This window comes from Bufo bufo, unplaced genomic scaffold, assembly GCF_905171765.1.
Source record: "Bufo bufo unplaced genomic scaffold, aBufBuf1.1, whole genome shotgun sequence".
Classification (NCBI taxonomy): domain Eukaryota; kingdom Metazoa; phylum Chordata; class Amphibia; order Anura; family Bufonidae; genus Bufo; species Bufo bufo.
The window spans coordinates 13,610-38,327 of NW_024400295.1; the positions used below are offsets into that span (position 1 = coordinate 13,610).

Genomic DNA, 24,718 nt, shown 5'->3' on the forward strand with positions numbered 1-24,718 from the left:
CTGCTTCAAAAAGCGGAAATTCACATTTTTGTACCATAGTTTGTAAACGCTATAACTTTTACCCAAACCATTTTTTTTTTACCCAAACATTTTTTTTTTATCAAAGACATGTAGAACAATAAATTTAGAGCAAAATTTATATATGGATGTCATTTTTTTTGCAAAATTTTACAACTGAAAGTGAAAAATGTCATTTTTTTTGCAAAAAAAATCGTTAAATTTCGATTAATAACAAAAAAAGTAAAAATGTCAGCAGCAATGAAATACCACCAAATGAAAGCTCTATTAGTGAGAAGAAAAGGAGGTAAAATTCATTTGGGTGGTAAGTTGCATGACCGAGCAATAAATGGTGAAAGTAGTGTAGGTCAGAAGTGTAAAAAGTGGCCTGGTCTTTCAGGGTGTTTAAGCACTGGGGGCTGAGGTGGTTAAGGTGACAGGGTGAAGACCCCAATAGACTTTAATCCGGCAACGTTTCGGCCTGCTCAATGAGGCCTTTATCAAGCTACATAACAGTGTATACAACCAGGTATATATACCCACAATCCAATACAAAATAATTACAATCAGTGATTACACATGTCATCAATCAAGTCACATGATCTCCAACTCCATCATCACGTGACTTTTGTGCATAGTAAGCATTTGTAAAAAAGTCATACAAAGATATAAAAATTACAAAATAGTGATCATCCTTGCTTACAGTAGATATGTGCATTTCAATCAATATATGTACGTACATCCATTTTAAAAAAGAGTTTATGTCCCCTGCATACATAACCCCAAGATGTACATAAAGTGCATAAGTGCTCCGTGCATAAAGAGTTAAAATCTTTTATTTGTGATGCAGCTGCATCATATCTAAACTTAAAATCAACCTGTTGGAGCTCACCATTCATGGACCCATAGAACAGACCGGCGTTGGCGTCCCTCAGTCTGCAGCGCGCATGCTCCGGGTCAGACGTCACTGGTCCCGCCCCCTGCGTCGCCGCGCTCCTACGTGCCAACTCCATGGACCGCAGCGTCATCCAATGGAGCGCATCGCAGGACCAACAGCAACGAGGGGAGGAGGGCCAGGTCATGTGACACAGAAAAACGTCACGCTACATCAGAGGGCGTGTTCACGCTCCGGGTCAGACGTCACTGGTCCCGCCCCCCACACTGCCGCGCCCCTATGTGCCAACTCCATGGACCGCAACGTCATCCAATGGAGCGCATCACAGGGACAACAGCATAGGAGGGAGAAGGGCCAGGTCATGTGACACGGCGTAAACACCTCGCCGCACCAGAAGGCGTGTTCAGTGTCCAAGGAGATCTGAAAAATCTCAAAGCGGACAATCGCGGAGATGCCTGTAGTGACAGTGCGCAGCCTTGCATGCTACAACAAATCTACAACCTCAGCGTATAAAGGGCGGACGGGGTGGAAAAAATGAAATCGACCCCCAACCAGAGGCGATCCCATCTCTTCCACCGGGTCCCCAACTATCAAAATCATTATATGTGCAATTACAATGGGACAAACCCTTCCCATCTATCTGCACCGCGAACTCTGACATCAGTATATAACCACTCGCTATCCGGCTTGTGGCAAGTGAATATTGTATATCAACTCATGTAGTTCGCTAGTTGTAAAATAATTTATAGAGGTCAATAGACACATTGCGCATCAAGTCGCCCACTTGGACACACATCCGCCACCGTCCATCTAATCTCCTCTCTATGGTCACTTCATTCACCGGCGTGTTCAAGGGTCCATAGGCGGCTCCATGTAATGAAACAGATAAAGGGTCATTGGGCTCATCTACAGATTTATCTGAAATAGATGAAAAAATGTATCAACTTTTGTTCAAGAAAGAGTGTACACTGTTACATATCCCCCACACCAAAACAAAATAGAAGAGGACCCCCACGTCCGGCATGCTGACTGCACATCTACTATCCACATAGTTCCCATCTACATTCTGCATTGAGGCCATCAGGCTTCAATGTATGTAACCTGTGTATCCACATAATCTCACGTTGTTTAAGAAGCTTTTCCCTGTTACCTCCCCTTTTCAGTGGTGGGATATGATCTATTACCCTGAATTTGAGGTCCTTTTCCCTGTGTCCAGCTTCAATAAAGTGCTTGGGCACAGGAAGATCTTTCCTCTTTTGGCGAATGGAATATCTGTGATAGTTCATCCTGGTCTTAACATCACATATGGTCTCCCCTACATAAAGGAGATTGCAGGGGCAAGACAAGAGATAGACCACATATGAGCTATCACAGGTCAGAAAGTGCCGTATGTCAAACTGCGTATTTAACACTGGGTGTGTGAATATCTCCCCTTTAAGCATATAGCTGCAGTTAACACAGCTCAAACACGGATAACATCCGTATTTTTTGCGACCTATATACGTCTGGACTTTAGCCTAAGCAGCAACTTTGGTAAAGTGAAAGAATTCACGGTACCCCCTCTAATGTCATATAGGAGAGCAGATAACCTGAGGGATAAGTTAGTCAGAGCTGAGGTGGTTGGTGATAAGGCTAAAGTCCAGACGTATATAGGTCGCAAAAAATACGGATGTTTCATTACATGGAGCCGCCTATGGACCCTTGAACACGCCGGTGAATGAAGTGACCATAGAGAGGAGATTAGATGGACCGTGGCGGATGTGTGTCCAAGTGGGCGACTTGATGCGCAATGTGTCTATTGACCTCTATAAATTATTTTACAACTAGCGAACTACATGAGTTGATATACAATATTCACTTGCCACAAGCCGGATAGCGAGTGGTTATATACTGATGTCAGAGTTCGCGGTGCAGATAGATGGGAAGGGTTTGTCCCATTGTAATTGCACATATAATGATTTTGATAGTTGGGGACCCGGTGGAAGAGATGGGATCGCCTCTGGTTGGGGGTCGATTTCATTTTTTCCACCCCGTCCGCCCTTTATACGCTGAGGTTGTAGATTTGTTGTAGCATGCAAGGCTGCGCACTGTCACTACAGGCATCTCCGCGATTGTCCGCTTTGAGATTTTTCAGATCTCCTTTAACACTGAACACGCCTTCTGGTGCGGCGAGGTGTTTACGCCGTGTCACATGACCTGGCCCTTCTCCCTCCTATGCTGTTGTCCCTGTGATGCGCTCCATTGGATGACGTTGCGGTCCATGGAGTTGGCACATAGGGGCGCGGCAGTGTGGGGGGCGGGACCAGTGACGTCTGACCCGGAGCGTGAACACGCCCTCTGATGTAGCGTGACGTTTTTCTGTGTCACATGACCTGGCCCTCCTCCCCTCGTTGCTGTTGGTCCTGCGATGCGCTCCATGGGATGACGCTGCGGTCCATGGAGTTGGCACGTAGGAGCGCGGCGACGCAGGGGGCGGGACCAGTGACGTCTGACCCGGAGCATGCGCGCTGCAGACTGAGGGACGCCAACGCCGGTCTGTTCTATGGGTCCATGAATGGTGAGCTCCAACAGGTTGATTTTAAGTTTAGATATGATGCAGCTGCATCACAAATAAAAGATTTTAACTCTTTATGCACGGAGCACTTATGCACTTTATGTACATCTTGGGGTTATGTATGCAGGGGACATAAACTCTTTTTTAAAATGGATGTACGTACATATATTGATTGAAATGCACATATCTACTGTAAGCAAGGATGATCACTATTTTGTAATTTTTATATCTTTGTATGACTTTTTTTACAAATGCTTACTATGCACAAAAGTCACGTGATGATGGAGTTGGAGATCATGTGACTTGATTGATGACATGTGTAATCACTGATTGTAATTATTTTGTATTGGATTGTGGGTATATATACCTGGTTGTATACACTGTTATGTAGCTTGATAAAGGCCTCATTGAGCAGGCCGAAACGTTGCCGGATTAAAGTCTATTGGGGTCTTCACCCTGTCACCTTAAAGCTGGAAGTGCTGCCTCGTCATTTTGTTAAGTATATATATATATATATATATATATATATATGGTTCCATATACGGGCGGGGAAAAAAAAATGGAACGGACACGGTTCACACTGAGGTTTTTTGAAGCAGGTTTTGAGGCAGATTTCCATTGTCACGGCTGTGTGTGAGCAACAAGAGCATGCACAGAAAATAGAGCTACTGACCGGACCCAAACTAGGGAGGATAAAGGGTGACCCCTGTCCGACCCTCAAAAGCTCTCCCTATGCTGCTAAGCCCATGCCCGGATCCAAATGGTGGAAGGAGGCATGCCCGCGTACCTAAGACTGATGGCCACTGTAACCCCTACAATAGTGGAAGGGGCACGGCCACCGGTGCCCTGCTCATTATATGCAGGGAACCGTGGTCGCCTCGGATCCAGTCAGAAAACACACAGATACACAGCAATGTCTGCACACTTAGCTGAAGGGCTGCAGCCGCAGTGAAGACGGATCCAAAGACAGGCTGGCAATATCCGGAGTACTTGCTGCAGCAGAACACAGGTCCAGTGAAAGGATAGCATACAAGGGAACATACTCAAGCAAGAGCTACAACCCAAATGAGAAATATAATCCACACCTACAATAGGAGGAGGGGGAATATAAAGGCAGGGAAATCAAACGGAGGAGAAACAGCTGGGAGGAAGGAAACAGAAAACTCCTCCCAGCTCTAGTAGTGACATCATCACAGGGGTGGAGAAACAGAGCTGTGAGAACGTCCCAAAGCTCTGGTAGTGACATCCATTCAGGTTTTTCAGCCAACGCCAGCAGTAAATCCAGAAGGAAGAAGACGTTGAGTCCTTCTTTTACATTTCCGATTCCTTTTGAACCCACTTCTGGTTTTGAATGAAAAAACTGCAGGATAATTCATCTCAAAACCTCCTCCAAAAATCTCTGTGTGAACCTACCCTTATTCATGTCCTTTTACGCAAATAACTGAAAAATAACGGGGCATATCTGTCAATTTTCTGGGCAAAATGCTGTATGTATGAAGCGCTGCTCTGTACCATGCAACAGTGTTAAAAAACCTGCGTTCACACTGCAGTCAGTGGACGCAGTTGGCGTTTGTAGCCATAGGCCTGTATCCACCTGATGGAGGCCAAAAAAGCTTCCTCTTGGCTTCTATGGCAATTTATTACCTCATAAACGAGCGCGTCGGGCTGCCGATTCATATACAGCAGGTCATAGTTTTTTTTGTATTATTTAGTAGCCATAGCTTTTTTTATTTTTTAACCGATTAGGTAGGGGCTCATATTTTGCGGGATGAGGTGACGGTTTAATTGGTAATATTTTAGGAGGCATACGCCCTTTCGATCGCTTGGTGTTGCACTTTTTGTCATGGTAGGTGACAAGAAATAGCTTTTTTGGCACTTATTCTTTTTTTCTTTTACGTTGTTCACTTGAGGGGTTAGGTCGTGTGATATTTCTATGGAGCCGGTTGTTACGGACGCGGCGATACCTAATATGTATACTTTTTCTAATTTTATTTAAGTTTTACACAATAATAGCATATAATAGTCTGAGAGCCATAGCTTTTTTATTTTTTGTCCGATTGTCTTAGGCTAGTTTCACACTTGCGGCAGGACGGATCCGACATGCTGTTTACCATGTCGGATCCGTCCTGTGGCTGTTCGCCGTGCCCCCGCTCCGTCCCCATTGACTATAATGGGGATGGGGGCGGAGCTCCGGCGCAGCACGGCGGTGCACGGAGAAAGCCGCCGGACTAAAAAACCTGACATGCAGTAATTTTAGTCCGGCGGCCTTAAGCCGTGCACCGCCGTGCTGCGCCGGAGCTCCGCCCCTTTCCCCATTATAGTCAATGGGGACGGAGCAGCGGCCCGGGGGCACGGCGAAACAGCCGCAGGACGGATCCGACATGGTGAACAGCCTGTCGGATCCGTCCTGCCGCAAGTGTGAAAATACCCTTAGGTAGGTGCTCATATTTTGCGGGATGAGGTGACGGTTTGATTGCTACTATTTTAGGAGGCATACGCCATTTCGATCGCTTGGAAAATACACTGTACTGCAGTGTATTTTCTATTACACGTAGCCTGGTCAGGCTCCTGCCTTTAGCAGGAGCTTGATCAGGCTTAGATATACCATGGCAAGCCAGATGCCTGTGAAGGCGTCCGGTTGCCATGGTAACCATCGGGGATGACACAGCAGCAGAGCGCCCGATGGGGGAGGGAGCTCATTCCCTTCCCCTTCCATACAGCGTTTCCTACGGACCGCGGGATGGAAGGGGTTAACTGACATCAGTGCCATCATGGGGCATGGGGTTCCGCTCGTCTTGAAATTGAAAGGGGAGGGGTGCCGGCACAGTTATACACAACTCTATTACTCTTTGCACTGTAAGGGGGGACTCTTCAGAAACTTCAGACATACTAGTCAATGAAAGGACTACCTGGTCAGAGCGGTGCTGCCGTCAGACAATAGCCACATTCTTCTTCTGCACGGGTCATTTTTTTTTCCAGGGAGGCTTCCAGGATGTTGTGCCACAAAAATTTCTCAGTAGAAATCCTGGAGCGGCAGCACGACTCCTCCCCCACCTCTCCGGCTCCGCTGCCAGCTGCCGTTACATGGTACCAAGTTCACGTCCCACCGTTATACACAGCAGCGCAGCCCCGATCTCCTCACCACTCAATGAGGAGATCAGGGCTGCGCTGCTGAACGCTGCGAATAGATCACAAAGCCCAGGACAGCTCCCCTGCTCCTCTGCTGATTTTCCTCAATTCTCTCCCCTACGGCCGCGCTGCATACAGAGCATACGCGGCTCTGTATCAGACGGCCGCGAAGAAAGAAGAAACGCACATGCGCGGCTCTGCTTCAGATGTGTGCGCTCTCGGGCGAATGACCGGCTGCCTGGGTGAAAAGTAAGTGCGGTCTGACCAAGCGCGGCCCATAGATGCGGCCGTAAACAATGGGGTAGGAGGGAATGCAATTTATATAAATGGGTGCATTATAAATAATAGTAGCAATTTAGAAAAATGAAGTATGGCAGCAGTGTAAACTTTGGAAACATGATCATGAAGATGGGAATACCCCTTTAACATACCCAAAATGGATCCATCATGAAGTCCATTTAAAGTCAGAATGTCCTAAAAAAAAATCCTACTTTTGACTTTTAGGTTATGAATCATAACTTATGATTCATCTGTGTGCCATCTTTGCTCTCCATTATATGAATCTATCCAAATGAACACAAATGGTTTTTGGAATAATTAATTTAGATTTGTTTTGTTATCCCCATTGATAAAAAAAAAGGAGTAAAAATAAACTAGTTTTCTCCAGTACTGATATGCCCTAAAAAAACTCGGTGACCATAAATATAAGCAATGTAATGAACATAACCTAAAGATAAATTAATAACCAACTGAACTTGCTTTCAAAATAATTTGATAAGCACTGAATTGCCTTTGTGACTGAGGGAGAAGAGGCTGACCATACACATCGAACATTAATATAATGAAGAAAGTATGTACCCATAATTCATTGCCTAAAAAGCCGAAAAAAAATCAGAATTATGCAAATCTTTGTTATTAATATTCGTTAGTTAATGTCTTAAATAGCAAGTTTGCACATTACTAAATCACTGTAATATAGAAGAACTGACTAAAGAAAGGGCTAGCACACAGTTTCTCGCAGAGATTTGAGGTTGAATTCTAACAAAATGTCTAACCATTTAAGGGCTCTTTCACACCTGCGTTCTTGTCTTCCGGCATAGAGTTCCGTCGTCGGGGCTCTATGCCGGAAGAATACTGATCAGGATTATCCTAATGCATTCTGAATGGAGAGTAATCCGTTCAGGATGCATCAGGATGTCTTCAGTTCCGGTACGGAATGTTTTTTGGCCGGAGAAAATACCGCAGCATGCTGCGCTTTTTGCTCCGGCCAAAAATCCTGAAGACTTGCCGCAAGGCCGGATCCGGGATCAATGCCCATTGAAAGGCATTGATCCGGATCCGGCCTTAAGCTAAACGTCGTTTCGGCGCATTGCCGGACCCGACGTTTAGCTTTTTCTGAATGGTTACCATGGCTACCGGGACGCTAAAGTCCTGACAGCCATGGTAAGTGTAGCGGGGAGCAGGGGAGCAGCATACTTACCGTCCGTGCGGCTCCCCGGGCGCTCCAGAGTGACGTCAGGGCGCCCCAAGCGCATGGATCACGTGATCACATGGATCACGTCATCCATGCGCATGGGGCGCTCTGACGTCATTCTGGAGCGCCCGGGGAGCCGCACGGACTGTAAGTATACCGCTCCCCCGCTCCCCGCTCCTACTATGGCAACCAGGACTTTAATAGCGTCCTGGGTACCATAGTAACACTGAAAGCATTTGGAAGACGGTTCCGTCTTCAAATGCTTTCAGTACACTTGCGTTGTTACGGATCCGGCAGGCACCTCCGGCAACGGAAGTGCATGCCGGATCCCGACAACGCAAGTGTGAAAGAGGCCTAAGTGTTATAATATATATATATATATAGACACTCTGTTATGCATCCGTCGTCGTCGTCGCTGCTGCATATTAAATGGATTTTTCGAACAGGGAGATGGAAAAAGAGCTTGCTCTGTTCACTCCACACATTGACCTGGTATTGCAGTACCTCCAGGACCGGCTCTGCCCAGTGCTGTGCTGTGCTGCTTGCTGTGTACCTGCATCTAGTCTGTCAATCTCCTAATGCAGCAGCTGTAGGTTTGTTCCGGCAACCACCCGCCCAGTCTCCTCACACCCCAAATCCAATTAAGACTGATGCATTAATTGGCTTATCAACTGAATGAAGTGTTTGGCCCTTCACGCACCTTGGCTTTGATTGGCCTGCCTGTTGTGCACATGGGATCCTCGCTTGTTCCTGGAAATTGACACGTTTGGAGCAAGTTGGCTGGATGTAACCATTTTACTTTTCCAGTGCTTTAGTAAGTAAAGTACGCCTGTGTCTCCCTCTTGTGGATCTTCTGAACAGGATTACTTGGAGGCTAGAAAGTAGTCCATCACTTTCTATGTATCAGCAGCAGCTGCACCTACCTTGTCTGGACAATGGACGGAACACTGCACGTGTCACAGGAGGCTGGTCAGGTCAGAGGTCAAGTAAGGTCAGGTCACTGGATGACATCACAAGGGGCCCTGACGGAACACTCAACAATGGGGCCCTGACATCACAATCAACAATGCCTTTCTTTTTTTTCTCTCTCTCTCTCACTACTCTTCACTTCTCCATTCCCTCCTCCTATCTGTCTTTTTGTTTGGCGTGCTTTGGCACCAGGACGTACGTGCGAGGAAAAGGCGTGGCCAAAAGTGGGCGTGCAACGGGCAGTGCTATGCAGATGGCGAACACGAAGAGGAGCATGATGGTGATTGCAGAGCAGAGGACGCACGTTCTCCCTGGTTTATGAGAGCAAGAAGCCTCCTGGACTGTGGCTGGGGCCTGTAGGCTGTCGCCTTGAGAAGTGTTCTGCATTGGGGAGCATCGACCTGGACGGCGAACCGTGTTCGGGTTATCACTTATCAAGTGTAGTATCTGTTCTTATACTTCTGCTCTGATCGGTGAGGCGCCATGACGGACCGATACACCATCCACAGCCAGTTGGAGCATCTGCAATCCAAGTACATTGGCACTGGCCATGCCGACACCACCAAGTGGGAATGGCTGGTGAATCAGCACCGTGACTCCTACTGCTCCTACATGGGCCACTTTGACCTGCTCAACTACTTTGCCGTGGCTGAGAATGAGAGCAAGGCCCGAGTGCGCTTTAACCTGATGGAGAAGATGCTGCAGCCGTGTGGGCCGCCCATGGACAAGCCGGATGAGTCCTAGAGACCGGGCAGTGACTGGTGCCGTGGACTTGATGCTCTCCTCCTCGTGGTCGGGGGAAGGGGGGGGGGGGGGGGGCTTCTTACGTTTAGTTCCTTACGTGGATTTTACATTTCTTTTTATTGTAATAGAAACGTATCAATCCTGCTCAGTGCAGACCAAGCATTTTTACACTGAATTAAAGCCCCTTTCTGTTCAAAAAAATAAAATAATAATAATAATAATAATAAAAAAAATCTGTTCTTATCAGTTTAATATCTGATACGTCCCCTATCTGGGGACCATATATTAAATGGATTTTTCGAACAGGGAGATGGAAAAAGAGCTTGCTCTGTTCACTCCACACATTGACCTGGTATTGCAGTACCTCCAGGACCGGCTCTGCCCAGTGCTGTGCTGTGCTGCTTGCTGTGTACCTGCATCTAGTCTGTCAATCTCCTAATGCAGCAGCTGTAGGTTTGTTCCGGCAACCACCCGCCCAGTCTCCTCACACCCCAAATCCAATTAAGACTGATGCATTAATTGGCTTATCAACTGAATGAAGTGTTTGGCCCTTCACGCACCTTGGCTTTGATTGGCCTGCCTGTTGTGCACATGGGATCCTCGCTTGTTCCTGGAAATTGACACGTTTGGAGCAAGTTGGCTGGATGTAACCATTTTACTTTTCCAGTGCTTTAGTAAGTAAAGTACGCCTGTGTCTCCCTCTTGTGGATCTTCTGAACAGGATTACTTGGAGGCTAGAAAGTAGTCCATCACTTTCTATGTATCAGCAGCAGCTGCACCTACCTTGTCTGGACAATGGACGGAACACTGCACGTGTCACAGGAGGCTGGTCAGGTCAGAGGTCAAGTAAGGTCAGGTCACTGGATGACATCACAAGGGGCCCTGACGGAACACTCAACAATGGGGCCCTGACATCACAATCAACAATGCCTTTCTTTTTTTTTCTCTCTCTCTCTCACTACTCTTCACTTCTCCATTCCCTCCTCCTATCTGTCTTTTTGTTTGGCGTGCTTTGGCACCAGGACGTACGTGCGAGGAAAAGGCGTGGCCAAAAGTGGGCGTGCAACGGGCAGTGCTATGCAGATGGCGAACACGAAGAGGAGCATGATGGTGATTGCAGAGCAGAGGACGCACGTTCTCCCTGGTTTATGAGAGCAAGAAGCCTCCTGGACTGTGGCTGGGGCCTGTAGGCTGTCGCCTTGAGAAGTGTTCTGCATTGGGGAGCATCGACCTGGACGGCGAACCGTGTTCGGGTTATCACTTATCAAGTGTAGTATCTGTTCTTATACTTCTGCTCTGATCAGTGAGGCGCCATGACGGACCGATACACCATCCACAGCCAGTTGGAGCATCTGCAATCCAAGTACATTGGCACTGGCCATGCCGACACCACCAAGTGGGAATGGCTGGTGAATCAGCACCGTGACTCCTACTGCTCCTACATGGGCCACTTTGACCTGCTCAACTACTTTGCCGTGGCTGAGAATGAGAGCAAGGCCCGAGTGCGCTTTAACCTGATGGAGAAGATGCTGCAGCCGTGTGGGCCGCCCATGGACAAGCCGGATGAGTCCTAGAGACCGGGCAGTGACTGGTGCCGTGGACTTGATGCTCTCCTCCTCGTGGTCGGGGGAAGAGGGGGGGGGGGGGCTTCTTACGTTTAGTTCCTTACGTGGATTTTACATTTCTTTTTATTGTAATAGAAACGTATCAATCCTGCTCAGTGCAGACCAAGCATTTTTACACTGAATTAAAGCCCCTTTCTGTTCAAAAAAATAAAATAATAATAATAATAATAATAAAAAAAATCTGTTCTTATCAGTTTAATATCTGATACGTCCCCTATCTGGGGACCATATATTAAATGGATTTTTCGAACAGGGAGATGGAAAAAGAGCTTGCTCTGTTCACTCCACACATTGACCTGGTATTGCAGTACCTCCAGGACCGGCTCTGCCCAGTGCTGTGCTGTGCTGCTTGCTGTGTACCTGCATCTAGTCTGTCAATCTCCTAATGCAGCAGCTGTAGGTTTGTTCCGGCAACCACCCGCCCAGTCTCCTCACACCCCAAATCCAATTAAGACTGATGCATTAATTGGCTTATCAACTGAATGAAGTGTTTGGCCCTTCACGCACCTTGGCTTTGATTGGCCTGCCTGTTGTGCACATGGGATCCTCGCTTGTTCCTGGAAATTGACACGTTTGGAGCAAGTTGGCTGGATGTAACCATTTTACTTTTCCAGTGCTTTAGTAAGTAAAGTACGCCTGTGTCTCCCTCTTGTGGATCTTCTGAACAGGATTACTTGGAGGCTAGAAAGTAGTCCATCACTTTCTATGTATCAGCAGCAGCTGCACCTACCTTGTCTGGACAATGGACGGAACACTGCACGTGTCACAGGAGGCTGGTCAGGTCAGAGGTCAAGTAAGGTCAGGTCACTGGATGACATCACAAGGGGCCCTGACGGAACACTCAACAATGGGGCCCTGACATCACAATCAACAATGCCTTTCTTTTTTTTTCTCTCTCTCTCTCACTACTCTTCACTTCTCCATTCCCTCCTCCTATCTGTCTTTTTGTTTGGCGTGCTTTGGCACCAGGACGTACGTGCGAGGAAAAGGCGTGGCCAAAAGTGGGCGTGCAACGGGCAGTGCTATGCAGATGGCGAACACGAAGAGGAGCATGATGGTGATTGCAGAGCAGAGGACGCACGTTCTCCCTGGTTTATGAGAGCAAGAAGCCTCCTGGACTGTGGCTGGGGCCTGTAGGCTGTCGCCTTGAGAAGTGTTCTGCATTGGGGAGCATCGACCTGGACGGCGAACCGTTTTCGGGTTATCACTTATCAAGTGTAGTATCTGTTCTTATACTTCTGCTCTGATCGGTGAGGCGCCATGACGGACCGATACACCATCCACAGCCAGTTGGAGCATCTGCAATCCAAGTACATTGGCACTGGCCATGCAGACACCACCAAGTGGGAATGGCTGGTGAATCAGCACCGTGACTCCTACTGCTCCTACATGGGCCACTTTGACCTGCTCAACTACTTTGCCGTGGCTGAGAATGAGAGCAAGGCCCGAGTGCGCTTTAACCTGATGGAGAAGATGCTGCAGCCGTGTGGGCCGCCCATGGACAAGCCGGATGAGTCCTAGAGACCGGGCAGTGACTGGTGCCGTGGACTTGATGCTCTCCTCCTCGTGGTCGGGGGGAAGGGGGGGGGGCTTCTTACGTTTAGTTCCTTACGTGGATTTTACATTTCTTTTTATTGTAATAGAAACGTATCAATCCTGCTCAGTGCAGACCAAGCATTTTTACACTGAATTAAAGCCCCTTTCTGTTCAAAAAAATAAAATAATAATAATAATAATAATAAAAAAAATCTGTTCTTATCAGTTTAATATCTGATACGTCCCCTATCTGGGGACCATATATTAAATGGATTTTTCGAACAGGGAGATGGAAAAAGAGCTTGCTCTGTTCACTCCACACATTGACCTGGTATTGCAGTACCTCCAGGACCGCCTCTGCCCAGTGCTGTGCTGTGCTGCTTGCTGCTTGCTGTGTACCTGCATCTAGTCTGTCAATCTCCTAATGCAGCAGCTGTAGGTTTGTTCCGGCAACCACCCGCCCAGTCTCCTCACACCCCAAATCCAATTAAGACTGATGCATTAATTGGCTTATCAACTGAATGAAGTGTTTGGCCCTTCACGCACCTTGGCTTTGATTGGCCTGCCTGTTGTGCACATGGGATCCTCGCTTGTTCCTGGAAATTGACACGTTTGGAGCAAGTTGGCTGGATGTAACCATTTTACTTTTCCAGTGCTTTAGTAAGTAAAGTACGCCTGTGTCTCCCTCTTGTGGATCTTCTGAACAGGATTACTTGGAGGCTAGAAAGTAGTCCATCACTTTCTATGTATCAGCAGCAGCTGCACCTACCTTATCTGGACAATGGACGGAACACTGCACGTGTCACAGGAGGCTGGTCAGGTCAGAGGTCAAGTAAGGTCAGGTCACTGGATGACATCACAAGGGGCCCTGACGGAACACTCAACAATGGGGCCCTGACATCACAATCAACAATGCCTTTCTTTTTTTTTCTCTCTCTCTCTCACTACTCTTCACTTCTCCATTCCCTCCTCCTATCTGTCTTTTTGTTTGGCGTGCTTTGGCACCAGGATGTACGTGCGAGAAAAGGCGTGGCCAAAAGTGGGCGTGCAACGGGCAGTGCTATGCAGATGGCGAACACGAAGAGGAGCATGATGGTGATTGCAGAGCAGAGGACGCACGTTCTCCCTGGTTTATGAGAGCAAGAAGCCTCCTGGTCTGTGGCTGGGGCCTGTAGGCTGTCGCCTTGAGAAGTGTTCTGCATTGGGGAGCATCGACCTGGACGGCGAACCGCTTTCGGGTTATCACTTATCAAGTGTAGTATCTGTTCTTATACTTCTGCTCTGATCAGTGAGGTGCCATGACGGACCGATACACCATCCACAGCCAGTTGGAGCATCTGCAATCCAAGTACATTGGCACTGGCCATGCAGACACCACCAAGTGGGAATGGCTGGTGAATCAGCACCGTGACTCCTACTGCTCCTACATGGGCCACTTTGACCTGCTCAACTACTTTGCTGTGGCTGAGAATGAGAGCAAGGCCCGAGTGCGCTTTAACCTGATGGAGAAGATGCTGCAGCCGTGTGGGCCGCCCATGGACAAGCCGGATGAGTCCTAGAGACCGGGCAGTGACTGGTACCGTGGACTTGATGCTCTCCTCCTCGTGGTCGGGGGGAAGGGGAGGGGGGGGGGGCGGCTTCTTACGTTTAGTTACTTACGTGGATTTTACATTTCTTTTTATTGTAATAGAAACGTATCAATCCTGCTCAGTGCAGACCAAGCATTTTTACACTGAATTAAAGCCCCTTTCTGTTCAAAAAAATAAAATAATAATAATAATAATAATAAAAAAAATCTGTTCTTATCAGTTTAATATCTGATACGTCCTCTATCTGGGGACCATATATTAAATGGGTTTTTCGAACAGGGAGATGGAAAAAGAGCTTGCTCTGTTCACTCCACACATTGACCTGGTATTGCAGTACCTCCAGGACCGGCCTCTGCCCAGTGCTGTGCTGTGCTGCTTGCTGTGTACCTGCATCTAGTCTGTCAATCTCCTAATGCAGCAGCTGTAGGTTTGTTCCGGCAACCACCCGCCCAGTCTCCTCACACCCCAAATCCAATTAAGACTGATGCATTAATTGGCTTATCAACTGAATGAAGTGTTTGGCCCTTCACGCACCTTGGCTTTGATTGGCCTGCCTGTTGTGCACATGGGATCCTCGCTTGTTCCTGGAAATTGACACGTTTGGAGCAAGTTGGCTGGATGTAACCATTTTACTTTTCCAGTGCTTTAGTAAGTAAAGTACGCCTGTGTCTCCCTCTTGTGGATCTTCTGAACAGGATTACTTGGAGGCTAGAAAGTAGTCCATCACTTTCTATGTATCAGCAGCAGCTGCACCTACCTTATCTGGACAATGGACGGAACACTGCACGTGTCACAGGAGGCTGGTCAGGTCAGAGGTCAAGTAAGGTCAGGTCACTGGATGACATCACAAGGGGCCCTGACGGAACACTCAACAATGGGGCCCTGACATCACAATCAACAATGCCTTTCTTTTTTTTTCTCTCTCTCTCTCACTACTCTTCACTTCTCCATTCCCTCCTCCTATCTGTCTTTTTGTTTGGCGTGCTTTGGCACCAGGACGTACGTGCGAAGAAAAGGCGTGGCCAAAAGTGGGCGTGCAACGGGCAGTGCTATGCAGATGGCGAACACGAAGAGGAGCATGATGGTGATTGCAGAGCAGAGGACGCACGTTCTCCCTGGTTTATGAGAGCAAGAAGCCTCCTGGTCTGTGGCTGGGGCCTGTAGGCTGTCGCCTTGAGAAGTGTTCTGCATTGGGGAGCATCGACCTGGACGGCGAACCGCATTCGGGTTATCACTTATCAAGTGTAGTATCTGTTCTTATACTTCTGCTCTGATCAGTGAGGTGCCATGACGGACCGATACACCATCCACAGCCAGTTGGAGCATCTGCAATCCAAGTACATTGGCACTGGCCATGCAGACACCACCAAGTGGGAATGGCTGGTGAATCAGCACCGTGACTCCTACTGCTCCTACATGGGCCACTTTGACCTGCTCAACTACTTTGCCGTGGCTGAGAATGAGAGCAAGGCCCGAGTGCGCTTTAACCTGATGGAGAAGATGCTGCAGCCGTGTGGGCCGCCCATGGACAAGCCGGATGAGTCCTAGAGACCGGGCAGTGACTGGTACCGTGGACTTGATGCTCTCCTCCTCGTGGTCGGGGGGAAGGGGAGGGGGGGGGGGGCGGCTTCTTACGTTTAGTTACTTACGTGGATTTTACATTTCTTTTTATTGTAATAGAAACGTATCAATCCTGCTCAGTGCAGACCAAGCATTTTTACACTGAATTAAAGCCCCTTTCTGTTCAAAAAAATAAAATAATAATAATAATAATAATAAAAAAAATCTGTTCTTATCAGTTTAATATCTGATACGTCCTCTATCTGGGGACCATATATTAAATGGGTTTTTCGAACAGGGAGATGGAAAAAGAGCTTGCTCTGTTCACTCCACACATTGACCTGGTATTGCAGTACCTCCAGGACCGCCTCTGCCCAGTGCTGTGCTGTGCTGTGCTGTGCTGCTTGCTGTGCTGCTTGCTGTGTACCTGCATCTAGTCTGTCAATCTCCTAATGCAGCAGCTGTAGGTTTGTTCCGGCAACCACCCGCCCAGTCTCCTCACACCCCAAATCCAATTAAGACTGATGCATTAATTGGCTTATCAACTGAATGAAGTGTTTGGCCCTTCACGCACCTTGGCTTTGATTGGCCTGCCTGTTGTGCACATGGGATCCTCGCTTGTTCCTGGAAATTGACACGTTTGGAGCAAGTTGGCTGGATGTAACCATTTTACTTTTCCAGTGCTTTAGTAAGTAAAGTACGCCTGTGTCTCCCTCTTGTGGATCTTCTGAACAGGATTACTTGGAGGCTAGAAAGTAGTCCATCACTTTCTATGTATCAGCAGCAGCTGCACCTACCTTATCTGGACAATGGACGGAACACTGCACGTGTCACAGGAGGCTGGTCAGGTCAGAGGTCAAGTAAGGTCAGGTCACTGGATGACATCACAAGGGGCCCTGACGGAACACTCAACAATGGGGCCCTGACATCACAATCAACAATGCCTTTCTTTTTTTTTCTCTCTCTCTCTCACTACTCTTCACTTCTCCCTTCCCTCCTCCTATCTGTCTTTTTGTTTGGCGTGCTTTGGCACCAGGACGTACGTGCGAAGAAAAGGCGTGGCCAAAAGTGGGCGTGCAACGGGCAGTGCTATGCAGATGGCGAACACGAAGAGGAGCATGATGGTGATTGCAGAGCAGAGGACGCACGTTCTCCCTGGTTTATGAGAGCAAGAAGCCTCCTGGTCTGTGGCTGGGGCCTGTAGGCTGTCGCCTTGAGAAGTGTTCTGCATTGGGGAGCATCGACCTGGACGGCGAACCGCATTCGGGTTATCACTTATCAAGTGTAGTATCTGTTCTTATACTTCTGCTCTGATCGGTGAGGTGCCATGACGGACCGATACACCATCCACAGCCAGTTGGAGCATCTGCAATCCAAGTACATTGGCACTGGCCATGCCGACACCACCAAGTGGGAATGGCTGGTGAATCAGCACCGTGACTCCTACTGCTCCTACATGGGCCACTTTGACCTGCTCAACTACTTTGCCGTGGCTGAGAATGAGAGCAAGGCCCGAGTGCGCTTTAACCTGATGGAGAAGATGCTGCAGCCGTGTGGGCCGCCCATGGACAAGCCGGATGAGTCCTAGAGACCGGGCAGTGACTGGTGCCGTGGACTTGATGCTCTCCTCCTCGTGGTCGGGGGAAGGGGGGGGGGGGGGGGCTTTTTACGTTTAGTTCCTTACGTGGATTTTACATTTCTTTTTATTGTAATAGAAACGTATCAATCCTGCTCAGTGCAGACCAAGCATTTTTACACTGAATTAAAGCCCCTTTCTGTTCAAAAAAATAAAATAATAATAATAATAATAATAAAAAAAATCTGTTCTTATCAGTTTAATATCTGATACGTCCTCTATCTGGGGACCATATATTAAATGGGTTTTTCGAACAGGGAGATGGAAAAAGAGCTTGCTCTGTTCACTCCACACATTGACCTGGTATTGCAGTACCTCCAGGACCGCCTCTGCCCAGTGCTGTGCTGTGCTGTGCTGCTTGCTGTGCTGCTTGCTGTGTACCTGCATCTAGTCTGTCAATCTCCTAATGCAGCAGCTGTAGGTTTGTTCCGGCAACCACCCGCCCAGTCTCCTCACACCCCAAATCCAATTAAGACTGATGCATTAATTGGCTTATCAACTGAATGAAGTGTTTGGCCCTTCACGCACCTTGGCTTTGATTGGCCTGCCTGTTGTGCACATGGGATCCTCGCTTGTTCCTGGAAATTGACACGTTTGGAGCAAGTTGGCTGGATGTAACCATTTTACTTTTCCAGTGCTTTAGTAAGTAAAGTACGCCTGTGTCTCCCTCTTGTGGATCTTCTGAACAGGATTACTTGGAGGCTAGAAAGTAGTCCATCACTTTCTATGTATCAGCAGCAGCTGCACCTACCTTATCTGGACAATGGACGGAACACTGCACGTGTCACAGGAGGCTGGTCAGGTCAGAGGTCAAGTAAGGTCAGGTCACTGGATGACATCACAAGGGGCCCTGACGGAACACTCAACAATGGGGCCCTGACATCACAATCAACAATGCCTTTCTTTTTTTTTCTCTCTCTCTCTCACTACTCTTCACTTCTCCATTCCCTCCTCCTATCTGTCTTTTTGTTTGGCGTGCTTTGGCACCAGGACGTACGTGCGAAGAAAAGGCGTGGCCAAAAGTGGGCGTGCAACGGGCAGTGCTATGCAGATGGCGAACACGAAGAGGAGCATGATGGTGATTGCAGAGCAGAGGACGCACGTTCTCCCTGGTTTATGAGAGCAAGAAGCCTCCTGGTCTGTGGCTGGGGCCTGTAGGCTGTCGCCTTGAGAAGTGTTCTGCATTGGGGAGCATCGACCTGGACGGCGAACCGCATTCGGGTTATCACTTATCAAGTGTAGTATCTGTTCTTATACTTCTGCTCTGATCAGTGAGGTGCCATGACGGACCGATACACCATCCACAGCCAGTTGGAGCATCTGCAATCCAAGTACATTGGCACTGGCCATGCAGACACCACCAAGTGGGAATGGCTGGTGAATCAGCACCGTGACTCCTACTGCTCCTACATGGGCCACTTTGACCTGCTCAACTACTTTGCCGTGGCTGAGAATGAGAGCAAGGCCCGAGTGCGCTTTAACCTGATGGAGAAGATGCTGCAGCCGTGTGGGCCGCCCATGGACAAGCCGGATGAGTCCTAGAGCCCGGGCAGTGACTGGTACCGTGGACTTGATGCTCTCCTCCTCGTGGTCGGGGGAAGGGAGGGGGGGGGGGGGCGGCTTCTTACGTTTAGTTACTTACGTGGATTTTACATTTCTTTTTATTGTAATAGAAACGTATCAATCCTGCTCAGTGCAGACCAAGCATTTTTACACTGAATTAAAGCCCCTTTCTGTTCAAAAAAATAAAATAATAATAATAATAATAATAAAAAAAATCTGTTCTTATCAGTTTAATATCTGATACGTCCTCTATCTGGGGACCATATATTAAATGGGTTTTTCGAACAGGGAGATGGAAAAAGAGCTTGCTCTGTTCACTCCACACATTGACCTGGTATTGCAGTACCTCCAGGACCGCCTCTGCCCAGTGCTGTGCTGTGCTGTGCTGTGCTGCTTGCTGTGCTGCTTGCTGTGTACCTGCATCTAGTCTGTCAATCTCCTAATGCAGCAGCTGTAGGTTTGTTCCGGCAACCACCCGCCCAGTCTCCTCACACCCCAAATCCAATTAAGACTGATGCATTAATTGGCTTATCAACTGAATGAAGTGTTTGGCCCTTCACGCACCTTGGCTTTGATTGGCCTGCCTGTTGTGCACATGGGATCCTCGCTTGTTCCTGGAAATTGACACGTTTGGAGCAAGTTGGCTGGATGTAACCATTTTACTTTTCCAGTGCTTTAGTAAGTAAAGTACGCCTGTGTCTCCCTCTTGTGGATCTTCTGAACAGGATTACTTGGAGGCTAGAAAGTAGTCCATCACTTTCTATGTATCAGCAGCAGCTGCACCTACCTTATCTGGACAATGGACGGAACACTGCACGTGTCACAGGAGGCTGGTCAGGTCAGAGGTCAAGTAAGGTCAGGTCACTGGATGACATCACAAGGGGCCCTGACGGAACACTCAACAATGGGGCCCTGACATCACAATCAACAATGCCTTTCTTTTTTTTTCTCTCTCTCTCTCACTACTCTTCACTTCTCCATTCCCTCCTCCTATCTGTCTTTTTGTTTGGCGTGCTTTGGCACCAGGACGTACGTGCGAAGAAAAGGCGTGGCCAAAAGTGGGCGTGCAACGGGCAGTGCTATGCAGATGGCGAACACGAAGAGGAGCATGATGGTGATTGCAGAGCAGAGGACGCACGTTCTCCCTGGTTTATGAGAGCAAGAAGCCTCCTGGTCTGTGGCTGGGGCCTGTAGGCTGTCGCCTTGAGAAGTGTTCTGCATTGGGGAGCATCGACCTGGACGGCGAACCGCAGTTCGGGTTATCACTTATCAAGTGTAGTATCTGTTCTTATACTTCTGCTCTGATCAGGTGAGGTGCCATGACGGACCGATACACCATCCACAGCCAGTTGGAGCATCTGCAATCCAAGTACATTGGCACTGGCCATGCAGACACCACCAAGTGGGAATGGCTGGTGAATCAGCACCGTGACTCCTACTGCTCCTACATGGGCCACTTTGACCTGCTCAACTACTTTGCCGTGGCTGAGAATGAGAGCAAGGCCCGAGTGCGCTTTAACCTGATGGAGAAGATGCTGCAGCCGTGTGGGCCGCCCATGGACAAGCCGGATGAGTCCTAGAGACCGGGCAGTGACTGGTACCGTGGACTTGATGCTCTCCTCCTCGTGGTCGGGGGAAGGGAGGGGGGGGGGGCGGCTTCTTACGTTTAGTTACTTACGTGGATTTTACATTTCTTTTTATTGTAATAGAAACGTATCAATCCTGCTCAGTGCAGACCAAGCATTTTTACACTGAATTAAAGCCCCTTTCTGTTCAAAAAAATAAAATAATAATAATAATAATAATAAAAAAAATCTGTTCTTATCAGTTTAATATCTGATACGTCCTCTATCTGGGGACCATATATTAAATGGGTTTTTCGAACAGGGAGATGGAAAAAGAGCTTGCTCTGTTCACTCCACACATTGACCTGGTATTGCAGTACCTCCAGGACCGCCTCTGCCCAGTGCTGTGCTGTGCTGTGCTGCTTGCTGTGCTGCTTGCTGTGTACCTGCATCTAGTCTGTCAATCTCCTAATGCAGCAGCTGTAGGTTTGTTCCGGCAACCACCCGCCCAGTCTCCTCACACCCCAAATCCAATTAAGACTGATGCATTAATTGGCTTATCAACTGAATGAAGTGTTTGGCCCTTCACGCACCTTGGCTTTGATTGGCCTGCCTGTTGTGCACATGGGATCCTCGCTTGTTCCTGGAAATTGACACGTTTGGAGCAAGTTGGCTGGATGTAACCATTTTACTTTTCCAGTGCTTTAGTAAGTAAAGTACGCCTGTGTCTCCCTCTTGTGGATCTTCTGAACAGGATTACTTGGAGGCTAGAAAGTAGTCCATCACTTTCTATGTATCAGCAGCAGCTGCACCTACCTTATCTGGACAATGGACGGAACACTGCACGTGTCACAGGAGGCTGGTCAGGTCAGAGGTCAAGTAAGGTCAGGTCACTGGATGACATCACAAGGGGCCCTGACGGAACACTCAACAATGGGGCCCTGACATCACAATCAACAATGCCTTTCTTTTTTTTTCTCTCTCTCTCTCACTACTCTTCACTTCTCCATTCCCTCCTCCTATCTGTCTTTTTGTTTGGCGTGCTTTGGCACCAGGACGTACGTGCGAAGAAAAGGCGTGGCCAAAAGTGGGCGTGCAACGGGCAGTGCTATGCAGATGGCGAACACGAAGAGGAGAATGATGGTGATTGCAGAGCAGAGGACGCACGTTCTCCCTGGTTTATGAGAGCAAGAAGCCTCCTGGTCTGTGGCTGGGGCCTGTAGGCTGTCGCCTTGAGAAGTGTTCTGCATTGGGGAGCATCGACCTGGACGGCGAACCGCATTCGGGTTATCACTTATCAAGTGTAGTATCTGTTCTTATACTTCTGCTCTGATCAGTGAGGTGCCATGACGGACCGATACACCATCCACAGCCAGTTGGAGCATCTGCAATCCAAGTACATTGGCACTGGCCATGCAGACACCACCAAGTGGGAATGGCTGGTGAATCAGCACCGTGACTCCTACTGCTCCTACATGGGCCACTTTGACCTGCTCAACTACTTTGCCGTGGCTGAGAATGAGAGCAAGGCCCGAGTGCGCTTTAACCTGATGGAGAAGATGCTGCAGCCGTGTGGGCCGCCCATGGACAAGCCGGATGAGTCCTAGAGACCGGGCAGTGACTGGTACCGTGGACTTGATGCTCTCCTCCTCGTGGTCGGGGGGAAGGGGAAGGGGAGGGGGGGGGGGGGGGGGCGGCTTCTTACGTTTAGTTACTTACGTGGATTTTACATTTCTTTTTATTGTAATAGAAACGTATCAATCCTGCTCAGTGCAGACCAAGCATTTTTACACTGAATTAAAGCCCCTTTCTGTTCAAAAAAATAAAATAATAATAATAATAATAATAAAAAAAATCTGTTCTTATCAGTTTAATATCTGATACGTCCTCTATCTGGGGACCATATATTAAATGGGTTTTTCGAACAGGGAGATGGAAAAAGAGCTTGCTCTGTTCACTCCACACATTGACCTGGTATTGCAGTACCTCCAGGACCGCCTCTGCCCAGTGCTGTGCTGTGCTGTGCTGTGCTGCTTGCTGTGCTGCTTGCTGTGTACCTGCATCTAGTCTGTCAATCTCCTAATGCAGCAGCTGTAGGTTTGTTCCGGCAACCACCCGCCCAGTCTCCTCACACCCCAAATCCAATTAAGACTGATGCATTAATTGGCTTATCAACTGAATGAAGTGTTTGGCCCTTCACGCACCTTGGCTTTGATTGGCCTGCCTGTTGTGCACATGGGATCCTCGCTTGTTCCTGGAAATTGACACGTTTGGAGCAAGTTGGCTGGATGTAACCATTTTACTTTTCCAGTGCTTTAGTAAGTAAAGTACGCCTGTGTCTCCCTCTTGTGGATCTTCTGAACAGGATTACTTGGAGGCTAGAAAGTAGTCCATCACTTTCTATGTATCAGCAGCAGCTGCACCTACCTTATCTGGACAATGGACGGAACACTGCACGTGTCACAGGAGGCTGGTCAGGTCAGAGGTCAAGTAAGGTCAGGTCACTGGATGACATCACAAGGGGCCCTGACGGAACACTCAACAATGGGGCCCTGACATCACAATCAACAATGCCTTTCTTTTTTTTTCTCTCTCTCTCTCACTACTCTTCACTTCTCCATTCCCTCCTCCTATCTGTCTTTTTGTTTGGCGTGCTTTGGCACCAGGACGTACGTGCGAAGAAAAGGCGTGGCCAAAAGTGGGCGTGCAACGGGCAGTGCTATGCAGATGGCGAACACGAAGAGGAGCATGATGGTGATTGCAGAGCAGAGGACGCACGTTCTCCCTGGTTTATGAGAGCAAGAAGCCTCCTGGTCTGTGGCTGGGGCCTGTAGGCTGTCGCCTTGAGAAGTGTTCTGCATTGGGGAGCATCGACCTGGACGGCGAACCGCATTCGGGTTATCACTTATCAAGTGTAGTATCTGTTCTTATACTTCTGCTCTGATCAGTGAGGTGCCATGACGGACCGATACACCATCCACAGCCAGTTGGAGCATCTGCAATCCAAGTACATTGGCACTGGCCATGCAGACACCACCAAGTGGGAATGGCTGGTGAATCAGCACCGTGACTCCTACTGCTCCTACATGGGCCACTTTGACCTGCTCAACTACTTTGCTGTGGCTGAGAATGAGAGCAAGGCCCGAGTGCGCTTTAACCTGATGGAGAAGATGCTGCAGCCGTGTGGGCCGCCCATGGACAAGCCGGATGAGTCCTAGAGACCGGGCAGTGACTGGTACCGTGGACTTGATGCTCTCCTCCTCGTGGTCGGGGGGAAGGGGGGGGGGGGGGGGCGGCTTCTTACGTTTAGTTACTTACGTGGATTTTACATTTCTTTTTATTGTAATAGAAACGTATCAATCCTGCTCAGTGCAGACCAAGCATTTTTACACTGAATTAAAGCCCCTTTCTGTTCAAAAAAATAAAATAATAATAATAATAATAATAAAAAAAATCTGTTCTTATCAGTTTAATATCTGATACGTCCTCTATCTGGGGACCATATATTAAATGGGTTTTTCGAACAGGGAGATGGAAAAAGAGCTTGCTCTGTTCACTCCACACATTGACCTGGTATTGCAGTACCTCCAGGACCGCCTCTGCCCAGTGCTGTGCTGTGCTGTGCTGCTTGCTGTGCTGCTTGCTGTGTACCTGCATCTAGTCTGTCAATCTCCTAATGCAGCAGCTGTAGGTTTGTTCCGGCAACCACCCGCCCAGTCTCCTCACACCCCAAATCCAATTAAGACTGATGCATTAATTGGCTTATCAACTGAATGAAGTGTTTGGCCCTTCACGCACCTTGGCTTTGATTGGCCTGCCTGTTGTGCACATGGGATCCTCGCTTGTTCCTGGAAATTGACACGTTTGGAGCAAGTTGGCTGG

The 24,718-nt window shown here is 48.3% G+C and overlaps 10 protein-coding genes and 11 pseudogenes across 10 annotated transcripts; all 21 read left to right on the forward strand.

Moving 5' to 3' along the window:
• The first annotated feature begins 8,471 nt into the window (after positions 1–8,471).
• On the forward strand, positions 8,472–8,568 carry LOC120983862 (annotated as a pseudogene).
• Positions 8,569–9,280: 712 nt separating this feature from the next.
• On the forward strand, positions 9,281–9,812 carry LOC120983852 (splicing factor 3B subunit 5). The gene has a single exon (XM_040413249.1). It carries the CDS (start codon positions 9,502–9,504, stop codon positions 9,760–9,762), a length of 261 nt encoding a protein of 86 aa, XP_040269183.1. The 5' UTR covers positions 9,281–9,501; the 3' UTR covers positions 9,763–9,812.
• Positions 9,813–9,941: 129 nt separating this feature from the next.
• LOC120983856 lies at positions 9,942–10,148 on the forward strand (annotated as a pseudogene).
• A 785-nt stretch (positions 10,149–10,933) lies between these two features.
• LOC120983849 (splicing factor 3B subunit 5) lies at positions 10,934–11,544 on the forward strand. Its single transcript, XM_040413245.1, has one exon. The coding sequence runs from the start codon at positions 11,076–11,078 to the stop codon at positions 11,334–11,336; it is 261 nt and encodes an 86-aa protein (XP_040269179.1). The 5' UTR covers positions 10,934–11,075; the 3' UTR covers positions 11,337–11,544.
• On the forward strand, positions 11,514–11,720 carry LOC120983863 (annotated as a pseudogene).
• An 888-nt stretch (positions 11,721–12,608) lies between these two features.
• On the forward strand, positions 12,609–13,112 carry LOC120983848 (splicing factor 3B subunit 5). Its single transcript, XM_040413244.1, has one exon. It carries the CDS (start codon positions 12,648–12,650, stop codon positions 12,906–12,908), a length of 261 nt encoding a protein of 86 aa, XP_040269178.1. The 5' UTR covers positions 12,609–12,647; the 3' UTR covers positions 12,909–13,112.
• LOC120983865 lies at positions 13,082–13,287 on the forward strand (annotated as a pseudogene).
• Positions 13,288–14,182: 895 nt separating this feature from the next.
• On the forward strand, positions 14,183–14,515 carry LOC120983847 (splicing factor 3B subunit 5). Its single transcript, XM_040413243.1, has one exon. The coding sequence runs from the start codon at positions 14,222–14,224 to the stop codon at positions 14,480–14,482; it is 261 nt and encodes an 86-aa protein (XP_040269177.1). The 5' UTR covers positions 14,183–14,221; the 3' UTR covers positions 14,483–14,515.
• A 149-nt stretch (positions 14,516–14,664) lies between these two features.
• On the forward strand, positions 14,665–14,871 carry LOC120983864 (annotated as a pseudogene).
• An 889-nt stretch (positions 14,872–15,760) lies between these two features.
• LOC120983851 (splicing factor 3B subunit 5) lies at positions 15,761–16,075 on the forward strand. The gene has a single exon (XM_040413248.1). It carries the CDS (start codon positions 15,800–15,802, stop codon positions 16,058–16,060), a length of 261 nt encoding a protein of 86 aa, XP_040269182.1. The 5' UTR covers positions 15,761–15,799; the 3' UTR covers positions 16,061–16,075.
• A 168-nt stretch (positions 16,076–16,243) lies between these two features.
• On the forward strand, positions 16,244–16,449 carry LOC120983866 (annotated as a pseudogene).
• A 950-nt stretch (positions 16,450–17,399) lies between these two features.
• Positions 17,400–17,710, forward strand: LOC120983855 (splicing factor 3B subunit 5). Its single transcript, XM_040413252.1, has one exon. The coding sequence runs from the start codon at positions 17,400–17,402 to the stop codon at positions 17,658–17,660; it is 261 nt and encodes an 86-aa protein (XP_040269186.1). The 3' UTR covers positions 17,661–17,710.
• A 128-nt stretch (positions 17,711–17,838) lies between these two features.
• LOC120983857 lies at positions 17,839–18,044 on the forward strand (annotated as a pseudogene).
• Positions 18,045–18,950: 906 nt separating this feature from the next.
• On the forward strand, positions 18,951–19,250 carry LOC120983853 (splicing factor 3B subunit 5). The gene has a single exon (XM_040413250.1). It carries the CDS (start codon positions 18,990–18,992, stop codon positions 19,248–19,250), a length of 261 nt encoding a protein of 86 aa, XP_040269184.1. The 5' UTR covers positions 18,951–18,989.
• A 182-nt stretch (positions 19,251–19,432) lies between these two features.
• Positions 19,433–19,638, forward strand: LOC120983858 (annotated as a pseudogene).
• Positions 19,639–20,590: 952 nt separating this feature from the next.
• Positions 20,591–20,883, forward strand: LOC120983854 (splicing factor 3B subunit 5). The gene has a single exon (XM_040413251.1). It carries the CDS (start codon positions 20,591–20,593, stop codon positions 20,849–20,851), a length of 261 nt encoding a protein of 86 aa, XP_040269185.1. The 3' UTR covers positions 20,852–20,883.
• A 148-nt stretch (positions 20,884–21,031) lies between these two features.
• Positions 21,032–21,237, forward strand: LOC120983859 (annotated as a pseudogene).
• A 906-nt stretch (positions 21,238–22,143) lies between these two features.
• Positions 22,144–22,458, forward strand: LOC120983850 (splicing factor 3B subunit 5). Its single transcript, XM_040413247.1, has one exon. It carries the CDS (start codon positions 22,183–22,185, stop codon positions 22,441–22,443), a length of 261 nt encoding a protein of 86 aa, XP_040269181.1. The 5' UTR covers positions 22,144–22,182; the 3' UTR covers positions 22,444–22,458.
• A 179-nt stretch (positions 22,459–22,637) lies between these two features.
• Positions 22,638–22,843, forward strand: LOC120983860 (annotated as a pseudogene).
• A 911-nt stretch (positions 22,844–23,754) lies between these two features.
• On the forward strand, positions 23,755–24,086 carry LOC120983845 (splicing factor 3B subunit 5). The gene has a single exon (XM_040413242.1). The coding sequence runs from the start codon at positions 23,794–23,796 to the stop codon at positions 24,052–24,054; it is 261 nt and encodes an 86-aa protein (XP_040269176.1). The 5' UTR covers positions 23,755–23,793; the 3' UTR covers positions 24,055–24,086.
• Positions 24,087–24,236: 150 nt separating this feature from the next.
• Positions 24,237–24,442, forward strand: LOC120983861 (annotated as a pseudogene).
• Positions 24,443–24,718: the final 276 nt, after the last annotated feature.

What these genes read in the sequence shown, in the direction of transcription:
- LOC120983852 (XM_040413249.1), top strand. Translation starts at nt 9,502, where the DNA reads ATGACGGACCGATACACCATCCACAGCCAGTTGGAGCATCTGCAATCC.
- LOC120983849 (XM_040413245.1), top strand. Translation starts at nt 11,076, where the DNA reads ATGACGGACCGATACACCATCCACAGCCAGTTGGAGCATCTGCAATCC.
- LOC120983848 (XM_040413244.1), top strand. Translation starts at nt 12,648, where the DNA reads ATGACGGACCGATACACCATCCACAGCCAGTTGGAGCATCTGCAATCC.
- LOC120983847 (XM_040413243.1), top strand. Translation starts at nt 14,222, where the DNA reads ATGACGGACCGATACACCATCCACAGCCAGTTGGAGCATCTGCAATCC.
- LOC120983851 (XM_040413248.1), top strand. Translation starts at nt 15,800, where the DNA reads ATGACGGACCGATACACCATCCACAGCCAGTTGGAGCATCTGCAATCC.
- LOC120983855 (XM_040413252.1), top strand. Translation starts at nt 17,400, where the DNA reads ATGACGGACCGATACACCATCCACAGCCAGTTGGAGCATCTGCAATCC.
- LOC120983853 (XM_040413250.1), top strand. Translation starts at nt 18,990, where the DNA reads ATGACGGACCGATACACCATCCACAGCCAGTTGGAGCATCTGCAATCC.
- LOC120983854 (XM_040413251.1), top strand. Translation starts at nt 20,591, where the DNA reads ATGACGGACCGATACACCATCCACAGCCAGTTGGAGCATCTGCAATCC.
- LOC120983850 (XM_040413247.1), top strand. Translation starts at nt 22,183, where the DNA reads ATGACGGACCGATACACCATCCACAGCCAGTTGGAGCATCTGCAATCC.
- LOC120983845 (XM_040413242.1), top strand. Translation starts at nt 23,794, where the DNA reads ATGACGGACCGATACACCATCCACAGCCAGTTGGAGCATCTGCAATCC.